The 23,068-nt window shown below is 42.7% G+C and overlaps 1 protein-coding gene across 4 annotated transcripts in view; it reads left to right on the top strand.

Annotated features, from left to right (window-relative positions):
• VGLL4 (vestigial like family member 4) overlaps positions 1-23,068 on the top strand; it is a 162,580-nt gene that overhangs the window by 59,341 nt on the left and 80,171 nt on the right. For 3 of the 4 annotated variants that reach the window (XR_016312934.1, XR_016312935.1, XM_089678705.1), the window contains exon 1: positions 20,116-20,630. The exons of the other annotated variant lie outside the window; for it this stretch is intronic. Coding sequence is in view for 1 of the 3 variants with exons in the window: in XM_089678705.1 (XP_089534831.1) it covers positions 20,549-20,630 (82 nt within the window). In the remaining 2 variants the exon portion in view is untranslated. Of the gene's footprint in view, positions 1-20,115; positions 20,631-23,068 lie in introns of those variants that run through there. 4 annotated transcript variants of the gene reach the window in all.

Here is a 23,068-nt window from a genome sequence, read left to right on the forward strand (position 1 = left end):
CCTCACAAGACCTCCTACTCTCCAGTTCCCTGGTCTCCTCCTCCCATGCCCGTCTCCAGGACTTCCCCCATCCTCTGGAACTCACTACCCCAATCCATCAGACTGTCGCCTTCCCTCCTCACCTTTAGGCGCACCTTGAAAACCCATCTCTTCAGAGAAGCCTACCCCGCCCTCACCTAACTGCTGATCTCCTCCGCTCTTCCCACCACTCCATCCCCCACAGCTATTTCCTCCTGTACAACTCTCTCCTCCCTCCTAGATTGTAAGCTCCAAGGAGCAGGTCCCTCGAACCCCTTGTGTACTGTATCGTTACTGTGCTGTCTCGTGTACTGTCTTCCATTATAATGTAGAGCGCTGAGCAAACCGTTGGCGCTATATAAATACTGTAAATACTATATAAATACTGTATAATAATAAAGAAGTCGTCTGAGGATGCTGTAATGTGGATGCCAGGAAAGAGCACTAGACTGAACACAGGAGTCGATGCGTCAAGAAATAGCAAGTTGCAGGTACAACACTGGCCAGGTCAACCTTGAAGGTTATGCAGTCCTTCTGGAGGGAGGGACCATAGACCAGAAATTCCTATGCTTATGTGCTTCGGATACTGGACCTGCAAGTTTCCGAAATGTCTGGTTTGTGCTGTATGTTTTGTTATTGAACTTTGGTAAATATAGAAGGTCCTCCTTCCCCCTTTTTTTTTTTTTTTTTTTTTTTTTTTTTTAACGTGCTTGCCATTTTTTTTGGCTTTGAAGCGAGTCTCTGTTGGCCCTGCACCTGGAATCAGATGAGAAATGAGAAGTTGTGGGATGGATGATATGAAGTATTTGAGGATTCACAGTTGGCCTCCAACATGTAGAATTAGGGGCACACCTTCATGCAGAAGCCTTTACAGGAGGGTCAGTTGACCTGTCTTCCAGCACTACGAACTGAGTAGGAGTTGGGCTGTAAGGGCACCTAGCACAGATGTAGATGAAGAAAGGTGGGATTCATCCAACTTCTCTTTAGCAGTGTCACAGGAGGCCAGAGCATACTCCTGCCTCAATGTGGGAGATCCAATCATGTCAAGTAAGGAAGAAAGAGACTACATCTATCAAAGGCCAATCATGTCAGATATTGGATCAGTGCTCTTGACAGCAAAACCAAAGTGCTCTGTAACTGTATGGAAATCAAACCTATCTGGAATATAAGTGTAGATTTCAATTACAAGCCATCACATGTGATAAGACACTCCTGGGCGCCCCACAAGCTTCATGAAACTGGGGTCCGGCAGTGGAGAGATCTTTGTGGGATCAAAGAGTGTGACATGGCTTAACCGATTAGGGCCACTGTTGGGACAAGACACAGGGTAGAACCAGCCAGTTCAAACTAGAAATTAGGAGGCTGTCACGGAGATGGTTCTCCCCCCCCCCCCCCCCATCCTTGCTTGCTGTCTGACACCCCCCCCCCCACCCCTCAGCAGCCCCTCACCCCCCTGTTGTCGGCAGTCTGGCCCCCTGCTGAGGGAGCATCCTGCTTCCTTGACTGGACTCCAGAAAGTCGCCCCCTGCTGTGGGAATCCACAAACAGGCCCCCTCCTCCCTGCCCCCTCCTCCCTGCCCCCTCGTGCACGTCTTCCTGGGCTTCGTGCCACAGGGACAAAGGCCGTGTTCCCTGGTCGTGTCCGGAGATGCGGGGGACAGGGCCTGTTACCACTGCAACAGCAACGTGCCCCTCTCTGTACTTAAGGCAGAGCAGGGCAACCGGCCGATTCTCCTGTGTGCTGTGTCTGAGAGAGGACTGGGCTGCGGCCAGTTTCTCAGAACTACCATCCCCTGGCTCTCCTCTCCCTGGCTGCCAGTCTGCTGCTGGATCTCTCCCCTGTGTGGGGTTAACTCTCTGCGGCTGGTGAGTCCCTGGATTGCTACCCTGTGAACGGCCTTCTGTGTGCCTGAATTACCCTGCCTGCCCTCTGCTGTGTGCCCGGACTTGCCCATTGCCTGCCTGAACTGCCCTTGCTGTGTGCCTGGATTACCCTACCTGCCAGAGCTGCCTGCTGTGTGCCCGGATTATCCTGCCTGCCAGAGCTGCCTTCTGTGTGCCCGGACTTACCCATTGCCTGCCAGCCTGCCCTCTCCTGAGTGCCCGGACTTACCCATTGCCTGCCTGAACTGCCCTCTGCTGTCTTGCCTGTGTGGACTGTAACCCTCCGTGTCCGGCTCCCCGCATCCAGTAAATGGACTAACCCCATGCTGCCCAAAAGACTGAGCCCAATTCTCCCCAGGAACCCGAAGTCCCACAAAACCGCCACGCCCCTGTCTTACTGAACCCTGTGGAATACCAGCCCCCTGTTGTTCCATATTGCCTTCCAGAGAACTTTACTGTGTTGCTGTGTCTGGTGTGGATCTGTAGACCACCGGATCTATTGTCTGTACCCCAATAAACACCCGCACGTCGGGTTCCGTGCAATCTGTCTCCGTGTGCTCTCTCCCTGCGCTCTCGGTTCTCGTGACAGAGGCATTCTAGGTGTCGGTCTATAAAAATCCTTCAAGGTAAGCTTGCCTTCTACCTGTCTAGGGGTTTTCACTGGTATATTCACAATGGGAATAGATTGTCATTTTAACAAATTTTATTTCAGTTCTGTCTAGGAGCTGTAAATGACCCAAATACAGGGTAGAAAGTGCTGTTTTGGTAAGGTTAGAAACAACCACTGCAAGTCTGAGGTGACAGCAGGAGAGAGTCTCTTCAGACTGCGTTTCAGAATCTGAATTTGGTCAGAGACCAGTGGCCTGGTCTAAAGGCTTGGAAAGTTCAGAGATAGAGTCTGCAGGAGATGGCACATGAGCATGTTTAGAAATGTTGCAGTTAGTTTCTGCTAGAAGCTGACCACATTTGGACAAAAATGGAGTGCACATGGATGTCCCTGATGGCAGGGGAGGGGACCTGGTCTCACTCGATGGAGCTGGACTTTAGGGGCACCAAGTTCCAGATTGCAGGCAAAGGTTTTTTCATAGGATATAGAGTAAACACTCCCAGAACCATTAAGGAGGTATGGGCTGGGGTCTCCCATGGTGGTAGGACTGTCCCCTTTTGTGTCTGTGTCTATACACAGCACTTTTAGGGTAGAGTTACTAAACCTGGTGCACTCAGTCAGGCACAGCTCTGCATGGTTGCCAAGCACCTTCTAACTTCAGCTTGTTCAGTTAAGCTTTGACAACACCTGGAAGCTGATTGGTTTCTATGCAGAGCTGCATCAGACGTTTTTTGGTTGGCACGCATCTGTGAAACATGAATATACGATTCAAAAAAAAGCACCAAAAACACAACCTGGTCCATTTTTTTAATGCCTTTTTAACATGTACCATTCATCTCAATGGGGAGCTGTGGGGTGTTTTTTTTTTGTTTTTGTTTTTTTAGATTTAAGAGCATCAAAGATGGTGTGAAGAGTCTCATAGAATTGAAATGGAAATATTATTTTTTATATTATTTTTTATTTATTTATATATATATATATATATATATATATATATATATTTTTTTTTTTTTTTTTTTTTTCTTTTTTTTTAGCACGGTAAAAACACATCAGTGTGAAAGGGCCCTGTATTACTGTATGCCTGAACTCTGCTTCAAATTTTCTGCCTTTTTGGCTACGTTCTTTTTCTGGGTTTGAAATTTTCTTTCGTCATTGGGCAGCCATCGATGATGTAACTCATGAATAGGCTGCAGGGAGTTACAATGACTGTAAAAAAAAGCCTGCTAGAATTATTTTAAAAACAAATGTATAGTTCTGCTTCAATTTGTCCGTCTTTTTTGTTGGTGTTTATGCATTTAAGACTATGCTTTCTCAAGATCCCCCCCCCCCCCCACACACAATACATTTTTGCTTTAAACTGTCCTTCCCTTACTTGGTGTATTTAAGACTATGCTTTCTAGGTGGCATTCTCATTGAATGGGTAAATATTTAGCCATGAAGTATTGTGCATCTTCAATCTTCTGTCTTAGGCCAGAGTGTATTTCAGGTACTTGTATAGCTCAGTCAATTTACGCAGAGCTTTACATATATATATATTGTACATTCACATCAGTCCCTAACCCTCAAGGAGCGTACAATCTAAGGTCCCCAACTCACATTCATACATACACATATATATTAGGGCTAATTTTGACAAGTCAGTTAACTTACCAGCATGTCTTTGGAGTGTCAGGGGAAACCCACGCAGGCACAGGGAGAACATGCAAACTCCAAGCAGGTAGAACTGTGGTTGGGACTTGAACCGACGACCCTAGTGCTGCTAGGCAGAAGTGCTAGCCACTTGGCCACTGTGCTGTGAGTAGCAGCCACAACAGCGGCCTCTGCCTTGTGCATATGAATGGGGAGTGTAAGAAAAAGCTACCTTGTCTTATGGAACACCATGCAGAAAATTTAGTTGGATTGGAAAAATCTGTTGATATTTGGTTACCATTCATGTTTCGAGGGTAACCAGACACAATGGTCAGGAATGTTTAATGTTTTGCTGTGCTTTTAGTCACAGGAACCACCTCAAGGCATCACAAATATGCAGAAATACCAGAACAAACCTTGCCCTGTGTGACTTTATTGCACCTGTTATGATAGACTTGGCTCCTGCGCAGTTCTGTGATGAGAAATTTCTTTCTGCGATGTCTCTGTGATTTCTTGTATGCCGGGGAATGAGCTAGCTTCCAGCCAGATCTAATGGCTTTGCTGCCCTGTTGTATTTTAAAGCTGAAGTAAAATTAAAATGTAGTTCTAGTTCACATCAAAATTAGAATGCTATAGCTTACTTATCCTGTCATAGGGTGGAACAGTCCCAGTGATTTATTTCAGGTACTTCTATAGTGCTGTCAATTTACACAGCGCTTTACATATATATATATATATATATATATATATATATATATATATATATATATATATATATTGTACATTCACATCAGTCCCTAACCCTCAAGGGGTGTACAATCTAAGGTCCCTAACCTACATTCATATATACACATATTGGGGCCAATTTAGACAGGATCCAATTAACTTACCAGCATGTCTTTGGAGTGTGGGAGGAAACTGGAGTACCCAGAGGAAACCCACACAGGCCAGGTAGAACATGCAAACTCCAGGCAGGTGGTGTCGTGGCTGGGATTCAAACCAACGACCCTAGTACTGCCAGGCGGAAGTGCTAACCATTTAGCCCCTGTGCTGCCCATGTATGTGTATGTATATATGTGTGTAATATAAATATATATAGAATATATATATATATATATATATATATATATATATATATATATTATATATATATATCTCTATCCCAATTGGCCAGAACTGGAATAGAAAAAAACCTTCATATTAGGCCCTGTTCACACTGGCATTAGAAATAGCCTAGAACAGAGAATATGGACTGTGGACAGAGCTGTTGTATTTGAAAAACCTGTAGTGTTTGCTTTGCTGTGCAGACAAACAATAAAGCTACAAGAGGAGTCTGGGAGGAATTGAATCTTGCGATTGCCTTTCATTCACGTCTATGGTAAAGCACCTGTAGCGTTACATCGTGTTCACAGTATGTTTGGACAAGTATTTATCAAATATCAGAAGTAGTGGGTTTTTATTTTTTTTGCCTTAAATGTGCAATTTGTTAATGTCAGCAAACTTGACCTTTTGTAGACATAAAGAATAGTATTACTACTTTTTATATAAAATCATAGATGTTCACTAATCTGTTTAATCAGTTCTAGCCCTGATGAAGAGGGCCTTGAACCCACACAACACATTGTGTACAAGGACTCTTGTTTTGTTTTATATTTGACAATTTGCAGAGTGCTAAATGTTGCCCAGATCCTTTATATATATATAATATAAAATCTCCTGTGGACAATATGGATGGGGTTATTCTCTTTTGTAGTAGTGGAGTACAACTAGAACAGCACCACACCTGTCCTCCACATCAGATTTAATCTAATAATTACCTGCCATCTGATAACACAACATGCACAAACTTGTCATAGTTATGTAAATGGTGCATCCCTTAAACTGGGCTCCTGTACATGTAGACGATGGAGGAAGCCGAAGCCACGTGTGTTCACACTTAACACGTACAGCTCTGGCTATCTGTTGAAAAGTAGAATTCTGCAGGCTATATATCTGAAAAAATAAACTTTTGTTATCTAATAGATAAGAAATATTGATAATGTATTTTGAGAGTATTTATATTGGAGCAGGTCATACTCGGTGAGTACTCTTCCAGACACCGCTACCAAATTCCCCAGTCGTCTTCCAGGATATAGGACATTCCTTGCTCTGCCACATGTGTGGTGGGCTCACTGCCTTTGCCAAAAGTCAGCACAGAGCTTAAAGTGAATTTCCATTCTTGCCGTTATCTTAGACTACATACATACATACATACATACATACATACATACATACATACATACATCTAAACATTTTGAGTAACTAAAAATAAACACATTTTTCCTGTTGAGCAGGGAGAGAAATAGGTATATTTGTATGACCATACAGGCAGCTGCTTTTGTGTAGAACAGCTTTCTGTGTGTGTGTTTGTTTTTTTTCTCTTTTTTTTGTGCATTATCAAATACATTGTATAACCCAAGCCTTGCAATCTTTAGCCCTCTGTTAGGACACAGTCCACATCTTATTTGCACTGTGCTGGCAGATCTCAACATCTGTTGTAGACAGGGTTTAATATGGTAAACATGACTCTCTAGCCTCCTGTTTAAAGCTGATGTCTAGGCATTATAGCATGGTTCCATGAGTCCAGCTCAAAGTCTAGGCATTATAGCATGGTTCCATGAGTCCAGCTCAAAGTCTAGGTATTATTGCATGGTTCCATGAGTCCAGCTCAAAGTCTAGGCATTATAGCATGGTTCCATGAGTCCAGCTCAAAGTCTAGGCATTATAGCATGGTTCCATGAGTCCAGCTCAAAGTCTAGGTATTATTGCATGGTTCCATGAGTCCAGCTCGGACCAATGGTAGTACCCAAATTATCTCATAAGGGACTGAAGTGGAAGGTGGTCACTGCTGCTAGTACAATGAATGCCACAATCCGGATTCCCTTATTCACATTGACTGTGGATGGGTAAATTGGGCCTTTTTTAAATTGATTTATTTTAATTTAACCTCTGTGGGCTGCTTTAACCTCTCGCCTGCCACCCTATAGCAGAAATACTGCTGCAGGGCTGCACAAAATAACGTGTGTATGTATGTATAATGTGACTTTGCATTTCTGGGTAGGGGGTGCGTGCGCCCTAACCACGCCACCATTGGCGGCCTCAGCTGTCGACCACCGGGTCCCGCCAAGTATCACTCACTGAAGGAGGAGAGGTCTGTATGTAAACAATGCAGATCTCTCCTCTGTTAGCTCCTGCACACTGCTTTATATTGCTCTGTTAACCCTTTGATCGCCCCAGATGTTAACCCCTTCCTGCCCAGTGCCATTAGTACAGTGTCAGTGCTTTTTTTATTAGCACTGATCACTGTATTGGTGTCACTGGGGATGTCAGTGGTAGTTGGTCTCCCCCCCCCGCCAGTGTCAGAATGCCCACTGCAGTCCCACTATAAGTCGCTGATCACTGCCATCACTAGTCTAAAAAAAAATAAAAATTCCATTTTATATATACTGCCATTTGTAGACTCTATAACTTTCATGTAAACCAATTGATTTAAACATATTGGGATTTTTTTTTTTTAGCAGAATACATTTTGACCTAAATTTTATGAAAATTTTTTTTTTCTGGATGTTTAGAAGCACAAAGTCAAATATTGGGGTTTTTTTTCCCTCAAAATTGTGGGTCTTTTTTTTATGGCGCAAAAAATGAATGCAGATGTGATCAAATACCACCAAAAGAAAGCTCCATTTGTGGGGGGAAAAAAGGACATACATTTAATTTGGGTGCAACATTGCATGACCGCGCAATAATCAAAGTAATATAGCGCCGTTTTGCAAAAAAATGGCCTGGTCAGGAATGGGGGTAAATCCCTTGGAGGGCAAGTGGTTTAATGATACGTTGCTCAAGTGCTTCTCTTTAGTTGACTTGTAGGATATCATTTTATTTTGGTGTGTGTGGTTTTTTTTTCTCTCTGTATACCTAATCTAAAACGAGAATTACTGAAAGTGCTAGGTTTGTATCTCCCCATTTTCCTCCCCCTTTTTTTTTTATGTTCAGTTCCAAAGCTCTGTCCAGAGGCCCTTTACATTGATAGGACAATTTGGAAGGGTTTACTAGTAGAAGGTATTTTCCAGAGTAGAGCAGAACCGAGGACACAGCTGTGATTTACAGTCTATTTATCAAACCCTTATGAACTTTGAGTCATGTGTTTGGGAGACTTTCTATTCCAGATCATTTCCTGAGTAATAAACTACCCAATGTCTGTCTGAATATAAATATTTGCGTTCAGTTACTCCGAGTTTACTGCAGGTTACTGGACAGAATGCTGAAATATTTCTGGAATTCCTGTTGTACTCATAGCATACACTAGGTGGGGCGATATGAACGCGGCTTTCACTTTGAGGAACATTGTGATCTGTCATCTGATGGTCACCTTTTTATTGGGCTTTTTGTGTGTGTTGTGTGTGTGTGTGTGGTTTTTTGTTTTGTTTTTTTGGAGTGTGTGTGTGTGTGTGTGTGTGTGTGTGTTAGACTTGAGTGGAAATGCCCACCATTTTCAGATTAAACAGGTATATTTTTATTTGTGCTGTCTTGGTTTTAGTTGCACTTTATAGCTGATCTATTGAACTGGACACCTAGGGCATTTTGGGGTCTGTCCACTGTAAAAGGTTTTAGATACCTTTTTCCTTCTTGCAAATTTGAGTTTTCTTGTCATTGCATTCAGAAACAAATCCCCTTTCCTATTGACTTTATCAATTGTAGCTCATCCGGCTACAGGGTGACTGCACAAATTGTTAAAGGAAATCTCTCCGTTCACATCTTTATGAAAACACTTGCGGAGTTGCTGGGAGCATGCAACTACTTCTGCATCACAAGGTAAGTATTTTTACACTACACCTTCCTTCTAGTTAAGGGAGGAAGAATATTACTTTATGATAAGAAAATGCACTTAGGGTGCTTCACACTGGGAATAGCACAGGAGTGTTCTGTGCAGTTTCAGTCAATCGTTTTGAATGGGCTGAAATCGCACCGCACTGAAAGTAGTGCATGCCCTACCTTTATGACTATTATTATTATTATACAGGATTTATATAGAGCCAACAGTTTGCTCAGCGCTTTACAATATAACGGGAGACAATACAGCAACAATACAGTTCAATACAAGAGGGATAGGAGGGCCCTGCTCCTTGGAGCTTACAATCTAAGTACTTTGGCAATTCACTGCAACACATGGTACTGCCTTACCATGCAATCCCGTGTGGACAGATGCACTGCATTTGTGACCTGCATTTGAAGTGTCATTGACTTAATACTGACACCTGTTGCAGATCGTACCTGCAGTACGTTTTGAACACTGTGCAGGAAATGCTCACAGAACATGGGTTTCCCACACCATGTTGTGGTGTGAACTGGCCCTTCTTCAGTGTTTAAAAGAAAAAAATATATATATATATATTTTTTTAAAAACAAATTAAAACATACAGACGCCCACGCAGGAGCAGGGTCAAAGCCCAACAGAGTGGACATAAAACAACAGTTCAAAACAACCCAAGGGAGAAAAACTAAAAGGAGGGGGGGGCCCTTATTCTCTAACTACCATGTTAATGAATCTTGGTGCACACACCCAATTTAATATATATATGTGTGTGTGTGTGTGTATATATATATATATGTATGTATGTGTGTGTCCAAAGACATGCTAGTAGGTTAATTGGATCCTGTCTAAATTGGCCCTAATATGTGTATGTATGAATGTGAGTTAGGGACCTTAGATTGTACACCCCTTGAGGGTTAGGGACTGATGTGAATGTTCAAAATATATATATATATGTATATGTGTGTGTGTGTAAAGCACTGCGTAAATTGACAGCGCTATATAAGTACCTGAAATAAATTAAATAAATATATATATAATTTTTTTCTTCTTAAATATATTAAACAGCGTAAAAATGGATGCCTAACATGTCATGCTTTAAAATGATGTATGCCAGTGGAACGGTGACAAACTACAGCACCTAAACTCTCCATAGGCAATGCTTTTAAAAGCCTTTACATGTTACTAGTTTAAAGTTACACAGGAGGTCTGATGGTAGAATTATTGCTCATAGCTATACCTGTGTGTGGTGCGATCGCTGTTTTGTATATATGCGCACAGGACCTACGTGTGCATGAGCATGGGGGGGTGCTTTAAATTTCTATTTGCAAATATGAGCATTTACAATTTATTTTCGAAAAGGTGGACTTGGCCTTTAAATGTAAAATAGTGCACTTGATGGCCTCCAGGGGGAGCTGCTGGACTGGCAGTGGATATGGTGTCAAGGTGCTGTACTGATGTTGGCTTTGGTTACACATTACTTCCATTCTGGTAGAATTGTTAGAATGGGTGTTATGTTACCAAATGTGGCACTGCTTCCTTAAAGCCCAACCCTGGGAAATGTGAAAATGCTCCCCTGAGGTGGTTTTGCACCTGCTATGCAAATGTTCAATGTTTATTTATTTTACAGGAGAGTACAAGCACTCTTAAGCAGCCCATAGATTAGTCCGCAGGTTGGATGAAAAAAAAAAATGACTATTTCCCCATCTACACACACTATGTGGATGGGGAATCCTTCCACTGTGCTATTGTATTCTGACAGTGGGAAAACATCCCCTCCAGCTGAATACACTGATCAGTGCTGCAGGCATTAGCCAGTGGTGCTGATTGAGTGGGGAATATCTGACATGCTGGTTGTTCAGGAGATCAACGTCTGTGCAACCAGCCTGCCCATACATGGATCACATTCAGCCGGTCCTTACTAAATTAGCTAAATTTCCAACCATGTATGGTCAGCTTTACATATCTGATCCCCTGCTCCCCTGACAGACAGCGCTCCCCCATGCTCTGGTGGTGGACTGTCCCTTGGCGCTATCGTATCCAATGCAGGGCTATGAAGTCAGGACCGGAGACCACTGGAGTATGGGGTGGAGAACAGTGCAGAGGATCTGGTAAGTTAATTTCATATCGTTTTCTGCCCCTAGACCTAAATGAGCAGTTAAATCTTAGCAATGTGGGCGCAGAATTTTCTAGTTTCCTGGAGTTGGGCTTAATGTATCTTTACCCTGCAATAATTCTTTTGGGTTTATATAAAATTGGGAAAGTGTTAAACCCCTGTCAGGGTTTCCTGCTATCTAGGGATCCATTAGAGATCTCCCCTTAGTCTAGGTTCACACCTATGCGTTTTGCAGAAATGCACAGCAGTCCATTTAACCTGATTGCCTATGGGACAGGTTCACATCTCCACGTTTCTCACCCGGTGCATTTTTTTGGAGAGGGTCAGGGACTTTTTTTAAAAACAAAATGTTGCTTTTTTTGGTTCTATAGACTTCAATGTAGAAGTTGCATAAAAGCATGTAGTGTTTTTGGTGCGTTTTTTGATGAGTTTTGCATTTTTTATTCTGCCCAGGAACAAGTTGGGGGATGGGGAATGCACAACCTGTCAAACGCATTTGTACAAAGCACTGCAGAAACCAATCAAACACAAACTGCATAGGTGTGAACCTAGCCTTGAGGAGATTTCTTCTCACTTCCTGTCCTGGGGACTACCTTTTACCAGATGGGAAGTGAGTGAATGTCTCACAGTCTCCAACTGCAAGAAAACCTGACAGGAGTTCTCATCTGTCCCCATTTATCCAGAACTAGAAACCAGAAGTTTTGTCTATAGATACTGTAACTAGCTGACCCTGGGATATTATTATTTCTAATGCGGTTTCCCAGCTTTTTAGAGGGTTTCTGAGTTTGTCAATTTATTAGGTCGCTAGATCTTGTTAACCTACAAAGGTCATGTGGCTGGGGTTCCACTTTACTGTGCTCATTGGTTCAATGTCTAGCTGTGGGCAATGAAAGGGGCTATTAAATGTAACATACAAGCCACTTTAAATGTATTTTATTTATTTCAGGTACTTATATAGCACCGTCAATTTACGCAGCGCTTTACATATATATTGTACATTCACATCAGTCCCTAACCCTCAAGGGGTGTACAATCTAAGGTCCCTAACTCACATTCATACATATACATACTAGGGCCAATTTAGACAGGATCCAATTCACCTACCAGCATGTCTTTGGAGTGTGGGAGGAAACTGGAGTACCCGGAGGAATCCCACACAGGCACAGGGAGAACATGCAGACTCCAGGCAGGTGGTGCCGTGGCTGGGATTCAAATCAACGACCCGAGTACTGCCAGGCGGAAGTGCTAACCCTTTAGCCACTGTTAAATTAAATGAAACACCTACAAGTTGTCATCAGGAATCTACACCTTAAAGTTTCTGTGTTCACTTTTTGGGACATATGAAGCAGCCTGATATGCATTTTTACCGCATGTTGTGATGTGTTTTTATGCAAGGTGGGTGCTGTTTTTTTTTGTTTGTATTTTTATTTTTAATTTTTTTTCAGCATATTTCCATTTCAATGGGCAGATGTTTGGTGTGTGTGTGTGTGTGTGTGTGTGTGTGTTGGTTTTTTTTTTGTTTTTTTTTACCACACAAAAATGCAGCAAGCAGAATTTTTTTCTTCCACTTTTGCATTACAAAAAAGTGGATCAGTGTGCAAGCAGGCTTAAATGGACTAGGGACTGTGGGATTTAGAGCAGTCCGTGCACATGGCTGAAATAGATGATGATTGTCCCAAACAAAAGTGAGAGGGAAGAGGAGAGGTTCAGGAGCTCCTGAAGAATGTTACAAGGAGACAGAAAAATACAGTAAGAAACCATTTCATAAAAACAAAAATCATTATCTCCCTGACTATGCTAAACTGCTATAAGTGGATATTTGGTTGTTATGGGTCACAGCATGTAACACCTTTTTATTCTTTGTGCTTTTGTGGCTTTCTACATAAGGCTAATAATTCCCACCAGTGTGATTGCTGATTTAGATCTTCCCTGTGATGACTCAACTGCATCTGTATAAACATCTGCAATCTCTCTGAGGTCTCTTCCTAACAAACCACATCCTGGTGTGAGCAGACACAATAAAAAAAATCCCCTGCACTGCTGGCCAGATCAGCCCCACAACTGTGACACTGATCCACGCTGTGCTCTGTGCTGGGCGCTCTGCTGCTTGCATTACCTCGGGGTATAGACCCCTGTCTTCATACACGGGGGGGGTCTAATGTCCTGTAGTCATCTTTGCCCTGTGAAGAAAATGCCTTATTAGTCATTCTACACCCATTTTGGGTCTTCATAAATGTACCGGGGGGGGGGGGGGCACACTGCTGAATATTGCAAATGAAGTTTACATTGGTCTATATGGTGTCCAGGGAGAAGATATGTCAGTTAGAGTGCACTAGCTAGCCCTGCTTTGTATGGCATAGCAGAGCCATACAAAGCAGTGCGCTTACAGTGAAGCACACACACAGCACATAACGTGAAACAGCACACAGTTAACCCTTTGATCACCCCAGATGTTAACCCTCTCCTGCCCAGTGCCATTAGTATAGTGTCAGTTCTTTTTATTAGCACTGATCACTGTATTGGTGTCACTTGGTATGTCAGTGCCAGTCAGTACCCCCCCCCATGTCAGAATGCCCGCCGCAGTCCCTCTGATGCCCGCCGCATCACTGATCGCCACCATTGCTAATAACAAAAAAATCCATTGTGTGTGTATATATACCGCCATTTGAAAACGTTAACTTACATATATTGTTTTTTTCTTTTCTTTTTTTTTTTTTTTAAGCAAAGACATGGAGTAGAATACATTTTGGCCTAGATTTGACAATTCAATTTTTATTAAATATGTATAGATATTCTATAGCGCAAAAAATTAAAGGTGATCAAATTCCACTGAAAGAAAGCTCTATTCGTGGGGAAAAAAAGGATGTAAATTTAATTTGGGTGCAGCGTTGCATGACCGCGCAATTGTTAAAGCAATGCAGCGCCGTATTGCAAAAATGGCCTGGTGGATTCAGAATCGATCCAATGCTGCATCTGTCCCCCCACTTACTGTACAGAGAACTGAGCAATCAAATACCATGCTTGTTCAGTTCTCCCCCCTACACTCTGAGCAGAGAGCTGGGACGGTCAGTTTCTGCTCTGCCTCTCCAGTTCTTTCTGGAGGGGGCAGGGGGGCTGGCTCAGGTTTGCAGTGGATTGCTGAGAGGCTGAGCTAGCTGCCAGTCCAGGTTTCTGGGTGGATCCTGACCATATGGTTGGAATCTTTTCAGAGCCTGGACTGGCTCTGTGACCTCAGCTGATAGCGGCCTTTTTTGCTTTTGGCTGAAAACGGGTCACAGGAGTGCAGAACGAACTTGTCTTTTTAACCCCTTGACACTGACATCACACAAATATACGGCCTCACAGAACTGGGCTTTTTTCCATACTAAGACTGGGGTGTCACTGAGAGCCCTGGTCCCTTTCTAATGATCAGAAAGCCCGATTCTGGGTCACATGATCGCTGTGATAGCCTCTGATTGGTTATCACAGTGATCAGTCACTGTATAGCCCGCCCCCCTTGTTTTATCGTTATTTTTTTTTTTCCCTATGAATGGAGGAGAGAGATACAATGTATCCCTCTAACTCCTTTCATAGATAGGAAAAAAAATGTTTGTTAAAAAATAAAGAGAAATAATAAAGAGAAAATACCTAGATTAAGGTTTGATCTAGTTCAGTGCCAGGGTAAGTGTTTGGGTCAAAGGTCAGGGATTTTTTTTTTTTTTTTTATGGTATTAGTGTCAGTGTGTTTTTAGGTAAAAAACCCCAACAAACAAAATGTGCACTATTGTTTTTGGGCTCTACTATGGGTACAAATAACATATACATAAATGGTATCGCTGCAATCGTCAAGAGTTGGAAAAATTATTTTGTGGTGTTCTTTGGTGGCAGGTTATGGTAGTAACAAGAAATACCGCTAAGTTTTTTTTTTTTTTGTTTTTTTTTCTGTTTTTTTTTTGTTTTTTTTACTTTTTTGGGCTATAATAATAAAATCAGGAGATATCTATTACCATTTACCACCAAATGAAAACTCAATTTGTCTTGAAAAAAAACAAGGTATAATTCACCTGGATGTGCAAAGTGGTTGTAATGATATGTACGGTATTACTAACATATGTCAACAGTGCAAAATTGTGCTTGGGCATTAAGATTTGTTTTACCCTTAGGTGTGAAGGGGTTAAGCATCCATAGACTGATAGAAAGAGATATATATATGTATGTATGTATGTTTTGTTTGTTTTGTTTTTTCCCCCTAATGCTAGAATCACAATTTTTATATATTATGATCATATTGCCTCTTAATCTTCTCCAGGGAGAATACATTTAGGATTATATTATTTTTTGTTCTGGTTAGGTTTACTTAACAACTTGGGTTACTGGGCATTTTACCCCCTTCCTGCCAAGGTCATGTTTCAGCTTTCAGTGCTGTTGCACTTTGACAATTGCGCGGTCATGCAGCACTGTACCCATATTAAGTTGTGGGTTTTTTTTCCACACAAATAGAGCTTTCTTTTGGTGTTATTGAATCACCACTGGGTGTTTTTTAATTTTTTGCACCTAAAATTTAGAAAAAAATTTTTTTTGTTTTTTTTTCTGTTTCTTTTCTGAAATTTTGCAAACGGGTAATTATTTTTATCCTTCACTGATGTGCGTTGATGAAGCAGCCCTGATTATCAGTGTAGATGAATCCTTTCACAGTTGCCGTTTATCGGCAGTACTTTCCGCACACCGTGACAGTGTGCGGAAAGTTCTGCCGATAACCAGCAGGTGTGTTTACATGGTGATCAGCTGTGATTGGACACAGCTGATCACGTGTTAAAAGGTTGCTGTGATTGGCTCTGTGTCCTTTGGACACAGTGATCACAGACCGCGTTGGGTACGCAAAGCTGGGAGTGCACGGGGTGCATGTTCTGGGAGGACTCCCAGAACTGGACGACCCTGCTGCAGCAGTCGTTTGGCTATATCGCGGTCAAGAAGTGGTTAAAGGATAAATTTTTTTCACCAAGAATAATAAATGCCCCCCCCCCCCCTTTTTTTTTTTGTCAGATCGCTGATGCCATGTGGGCCTCCTGCTTGTACATCCCATACAGGCAAGCCAGTGTTTGCTGACAAGGCTCCATGAACTACCACAGCACTCAGTGCCGTGGTAGTTTGAGGACCACAGGCCGGTAGCCGATAAGGATGTTGGGACTTGTAGTCCATTTATTCATAGAACACTGTGAATGAATGAATGAGGCAGCTGTGTGGGCGGACCCCCGCACTGTTTTTGAAAACTGATAGCTAGTATGGGGAACGTCTCCTCGTACTTCTGGCACAGGGAATTGGGGGCAGCAGACGGCTGCAGGATCGGGAGCATACTACCCCTAAAAACAGGTGGAACATGTTCCCAAAGGTGAACTTGTCCTTTAAATAGGTTGTTTTAAAAAATCAAACCTACAGACTCTCCCCTGTGCTGCTGTTGTCTTACATCAGCTCTACTGATTGCTCAGCTCTCGGGGCCAAATCACACGGACTATGCTACAATGTATGGAAAATTGATGTACATTTCCATCCATCTTGGTCACATACTGATGTCAGTTGCCGTACATTTTAGCACATGTTGAGCCCTGGTTCACACTGATGCGGTGCGGAATTTGCAGCGTTTTATGTGCGAATTCCACACCGCATCAGAATCGCACCCCCTTCATGTGAACTGCTGCGGGTGTGTACTGTATGTTGACACCCCAAAAGCAGTCTGCAAAACGCGGCATAATGTTCACAATTGGATCACATAGGTGTGAATACCCATGCGATTGGAGTCTAGTGCGGACCAAAAAAAGGGCCCTGCACCTTTTGGGTGCGGTGCGATTAGAGGCGTACAAAATGTATGGATCGCATCGCACACAAATTGCATGTGATTTGCACAGGAATGCAGTTCCTGTACGAATCACACGTGATCTACCGCACCACATATATGTGAACTCAGGATCAAGCATACTGCATTTTTGCAGGCTATCCTGTGCATTGCGTTGACATCCACTAATATTCGTTGTGTTGCGCTATAATGCATACATGTTGCATTTTAGCACAAAGCAGATCAATGCGGCATTACGGTGTGAATGGGACACATTGGAAACTGTTTCAGATGTCCTTTGGTTTCTGTGTCTTACAGCTGCTTGTTATAAGTGGCGATCAGTGTCATATCTCTGCTCTGCCCCTACAGCGCTCACTGGAACACTGGGCTGGGGAGGGGGTGGGTGTGGCAGGGTCTGGCTCTATGTGCTGGAAGGTTAGGCCAGCTGTTAGACAGTGGGGTGAATCCTGACAGGTGTGTCTGGATCCTTCCGGGTCCTCCGCTGCATCTGCTTGTGCCTCTTGGTGGATGATGAAACGGCACATGATCACCTCAGTGTATGATACCAAAAGCCTGATGGGATTTTTCTTTCATCTTTATCGTGTGTGTGTGTGTGTGTGTGTGTGTGTGTGTGTGTGTGTGTGTGTGTGTGTGTGTGTGTGTGTGTTTCTATGCAAGCCAAGTGTTCTATCTAAGCTCTTGCCATGCTGGACAACATATCATAGACTGGTCTTCCTTAACTTTTTTACCCCAGAGGACCCCTTGAGAAAAATTCCTGGCCACAGGAACCAAAGCTAAAATTGGTTGTAATGGGGGGCATTCTTGCCACCAATGTAGAACGGGGGGGGTCATTCTGGCCACCAGTGTGCCATCTTTGCAGAGCAAAAACTATCCTGGGTGTCTCACAGCTGGCTCTTCTAAGTGTTGGCCGTGGTCCTATGCAGGTATTCTCAACTGAGAAGTCAATTAGCCAGAGTAAGGAACTCTTTGGACCCTCTGGAGCAGGGGTAGGCAACCTGCGGCTCTCCAGCTGTTGCAGGACTACAAGTTCCATCATGCCTCTGCAAGTCATAGCTGTAGCTTTCAGTTTTGTTAAGTTGCAATGCCTCATGGGAAATGTAGTCCCACAACAGCTAGAGAGCCGCAGGTTGCCTACTCCTGCTCTGGAGGAACCCAATTTCAAAAAAGCTCTTAGATTGCCTATTAGGGTCTTGCTACTGGGACAGGAAGGAAGTGAGGGGAGATTCTAACTTTACTTTTGTCCCGTGGCACCAGAGGTACCACCAAGACCAGAAACGAACGGCAATTTCTCCAATAGGAACAGTGAAAAACCTGAAAGAGGTCTTAAGACCCCCACCCCTGCCACCCTCTATCCAAAAATTAAAAGGACTTTGTGTTTTATGTAAAATTCAGGTAACCAAACTGCATAGCCAATCCTAATGAAAAGAACTGCTGCAATCTTATATATCCTATGGCTGAAATCTTTCCATGGCTGCATCTGTCCAGTTGACCTTCATAGACTACTGTGTAGCCGTCTCCAGTAGAAGATGGATGGGGAGCTAATTCCATATGGTTCTGTGGGGAATGCCTGTGCTGGTGTGGTCAGTGATAAAAACAGGCAATTGAGCCACAATTTTTACTGCTCCCTAACTGTCCACACAAAGCCTGCAATACAGGAAGATGGGGCTGTTCACATGCTGTGATGCCTTGCATCGTGGCATGTAGCGTTGATAGCACTGCCTGTCAAACTCTGCCATTCAATCAGTAGGGCTGTGATGCAGTCACAATCCAAAGTCATTGTTGCCACACCCTGAAAAGTGATCCACTGCAGATCACTTTGTGAGAATGGGCAAGTGTGAAATTAGCCTAGGGATAGGTTTAATGGTTGCCTCCCAAAGGTGTCAAGCTTGTCATAGAGTGACATTTGGCAGATTCAGCAGGGACTGGCTGAATTTCAATCCATCTATGTCCATTTCTGTTGAAAAGGAGTCATCCTAGTGATTAATCGTGTTTTAGCAGCAACTATATACAGCACTATCTTATTATTTTAGGGTCTATTGCGCTGATCGAATAGGGTTTTAGTGAATAACTCCTCTCGCACTACAATGTTAGTGTGTTCGATCAACGCATGCAGCCAATCGTCTGCAGCGTGGATCAGTGTATTCTGACAGCAGAGGAGTCCTGCTATCAGAATACAAGAGCACAGCTGGGAGGATTCTGTCATCCACCTCTAAAGCCGTACTCTGGGCAATAAAATGTTGTTGTTTCACCCCACTGCATGGGTCAACTGCTTGTGTGTGGGGTTTTTTTTTAGGGTTGAGGAGCACAAAACGCATACTCACCTGACCCTCTGATCCTCAGGAAAACTGCACTCCCCCACGGTCCATTTAAAAGACCGCTGGAGCTTGATTGGGGGGCGGAGCTGAAGGCAAGTATATCACCGCTGTCCTCTCCCCTAGAACAAAATGAGCAGTTACACCAATTTTGCCGGGTGTTCTTCTTTAAATATTTGGATTTGGGGGTATCTGTACCCCTCCCTTACTGATCAGTGTGATCTATTGTCCCAACAGCCTTGCTAACACACTTGATGGTTGATTGTAGTCTATAATCTTAAATGTTATTGGCTCCAGGGGCGGACTGACAACTCATGGGGCCCCCGGGCAATAGGGGATCATGGGACCCCTGTGTCCTTGTCCAAACTCAAAAAAGCCTATGAAAAAGGTACCAGGGGCATCTCATGGGGCCCCCTACTGACCCTCGGGCAGTGCCGAGTTTCCAAATGGTCAGTCCGCCCCTGATTGGCTCATTATCTCTGTTGTAAATTTCACAATACAGTCCTTGCAGACATCTTAGTATACTTGTGGCAGCGTAAATTAAAAAAAAAAAAGGGGGGGGGGGATTGGCAGCTTTGCTACCCACAATGACCAATCAGCACTTTTTCTAACTGATTGCATGCTTTTTGTTTGTGTTTTGTCAGTGTAGTTTAAGTAATCCCTGCCATGGATCTACCTGTGTGTCTGGGCTGGGGCTGCTCTGCTTTGTGTCACCGCCTGCTCTGACAACAGGCTCCTCTTACAAACACTGAGCCTTCTGGAGGCCAATCCTGTGCTGAAAATGTCCCTGACACCAGAGGCTCCAGGGACTCACTGAGCATGCTCAGCCCCACTCGCCTGCTAGAGGGAGGAAGCTGACTTGCATTGGAGTCATACCAAGCATAGGCTGCATGTCAGAGCAGTGAACTTGCAGCGGGGCTGTGAGAACTGACTGGCTTTGTCCTTTTACACTTTTTTTTTTTTTTTTTAAATTTCATTTTTGGGTTTTTTTTTCCCTCCAATACTCTGAAAACCTGCAAAACGTGAACAGTCTGGTGTAGCCGGAGACCCCACAGTGTTGCCAAGGCACAACAGTCATCGCTTGCTCTGAACGGATTCCCTATTTTTTTTTTTCTCTACCCTTTAATGTACTTTTCTCGGCTTTTGTTGTTGGAGGCTGGGCCTTTCTGTCTTGTGAAATCTTAGGGAGAGCTGGGAGCTGATCCCAAGCACTCTGCCTCCTTCCTCTCTCCCTTTTTTCTAATTTAATTTTTTTTTTTTGTGGGGAAAGCGAGAAAGCTGGTCTTTCCTGCAAACTCGATAAATGCTGTTTATGAAGATGGATCTGTTGAACTACCAGTACCTGGACAAGATGAACAACAATATTGGCATTCTGTGCTATGAAGGTAAATACACGGCCCCGCTTGAACAGTTTTATGTAGTTGTACGTTCGATTTAATTGGGGGGGGGAATGCGGAAACAAAGATTTCAGGCTTTTTCTTGAACTTAATTTATGCATTTCTGATTTTACAGTATATGTATTGTATGTCCTTTTACAGTATGTATTGTATTTCTTTTTACAGTACGTATTGTATGGCTTTTTACAATATGTATTGTATGTCTTTTTACAGTACGTATTGTATGGCTTTTTACAATATGTATTGTATGTCTTTTTACAGTATATGTATTGTATGTCTTTTTTTTTTTTTTTTTTCTTAAACATGTTGTACAATTAATCTCTTTTAAACCCTAGGTAAAGTTTATGTTGGTTGCACATTTGTGTGTGTTTTTTGTTTTTATTTATTTTTAGTGTTTTTGTTTGCTGTTTATATATTCAATGTAGTTAGTTGCACCCTTCTGTTGTGTTTTTAATTTTTATTTTTTGTTTTTATTTAATCCTTATTTTTTGTTTTTATGTAATCCTATGGTTGGCTTTGAGTTCTTACTATTTTTATATTCTATGTTTGTTTTTTTGTTTTGGCCTCCTATTTTTAAGAAAAAAGAAATTGTAAAATCTGTTTTGTGACAGTGTCTGGAAGCTGTATATGTTGTACCAGAAAAGAGACTGTCTAAACAATATATAGATTTTTTTTTTTTTATAATTTTGATTTGCACCAGGCATTGTGTAAGTCGCCTTGTGTGTAATGTGAAATGCATTCAGCATGTATATATTACTGGATTGAGGCAAAAAGGGTTTGTCTCGCAGCACTGCGAGAGGTCATAGATCACAATACTGAACACAATCTCCCCTTTGTCTGGGCTCTAACTTCCTGTCCTGATCAGCCATTGAAGGATGTGTCCCACACACTAGTCCCTTGTGGAACGTAGTATACAATGCTGTGCTGCCTTTTTTTTTTTTTTTTACTTCGGAAATTTGCTGATGACTGTAGTTTTTCACCTACTCTGTAACATTGTATTTTCTTTGTGTACGTTGCATTTCTCTTTGCCCCATAATTGTTCTTGCTAATCCTGGTTACTTAATTCCTTGGGAATTTTAATACTATTGAAGTTTAGAAAAAAAAAAAAGTTATGTTGCACACTAACAATTTTTTAATAATTGTTTTTTAACTTTCTAAGCAGGTTATATTTGTGTGGGTTTTTTTTTTTTGGAAACCCACATGGTTGCTGTATAATTTTGTATTTCTCTGCTGAATAAAAGAAAACATCCAGCAGTTTTGGAAGTTAATTTAAGATTAGGCAATTCCTTTTTTCCTTTTTCACGGTGGTCAGTGGATTGACATGGTTATGGCCAGGGGCGGACTGACAACTCATGGGGCCCCTGGGCAATAGGGGATCATGGGGCCCCTGTGTCCTTGCCCAAACTCAAAAAAAATATGAAAAATGTACCAGGGGCATCTCATGGGGCCCCCTACTGATCCCGGGCCCTCGGGCACTGCCCGAGTTTCCAAATGGTCAGTCCACCCCGGTTATGGCTTTCAAATTCTTATATTTGTAACAAAAATAGGGTTGCAAAAATAACATTTGAAATGCATTATAACAGCCTTGTTTGTTTTGTACTCTTAGAAGGAAAGTAAGCAATTCAATTTTTATTTAACAATCCTGCTACTAATATCACTAGCAATTGATTACGAAGCTTTATAGGTTGATGGCTAAACAGATGGAACAAATGGCTGCCTGTGCTGTAAGCTACACTGTAGCATGATCTCTTGATTCACCAGCTTCATTGATCACTCTTACATGCTATTTGTGTAGCTTACACTTTCAGGAACCATTTGTTCCATCTGTTTAGCAGTTACCCTCACTGGTTAATTGCTCGCATAGCATGACGGAGCTACAAAAGTGGCCTGTAGCTGCAGCCTAAATAGACTAGACATTTTCCTAAAACTCCACAGAACTATCTTCGGTGTAGTCGTTTTAAAATGGGTTGTTTGCTGGGATATATATGTATGTTCAGCAGAGTGGACACTGTGCAGGGTTTGCAAACGGTTAAGTTTTTGCTGTACGTGCAGTTTTGGAGCAGGGGAATGGCCTGGTACGGAGGGGGAATCAAGAAAGGCACCCGGCAAGTTTGGCAGTCGGCTCTTCATGCTGTGACCATATGCAAACACAGCTCAGATTTCTATACACATGCACTGCCAGTCTTTCTCTGCTCACTACTTTTTTCTCAGTGAACAAAAGATCAGAAGTGGAAGAAGACAGAGGACTGACCATTGGACAGTGTCAGATGCTGGCCAGGGTTACTTCGTATGGAGTATGAATTGTTGATCTCCATACCTAATGAGATTCTAGTAGTTGTACTGTATGCACTTGGCAGACAACTGTACCACATTGTTTGCTGTACAGAACAGGGTTTCTTAACCAGGCTTCCATGGAACCCTAGGGT

Source organism: Staurois parvus, unplaced genomic scaffold, assembly GCF_062004578.1.
Source record: "Staurois parvus isolate SC_StPar_1 unplaced genomic scaffold, SC_StPar_1.0 ptg000209l, whole genome shotgun sequence".
NCBI classification, from domain to species: Eukaryota; Metazoa; Chordata; class Amphibia; order Anura; family Ranidae; genus Staurois; species Staurois parvus.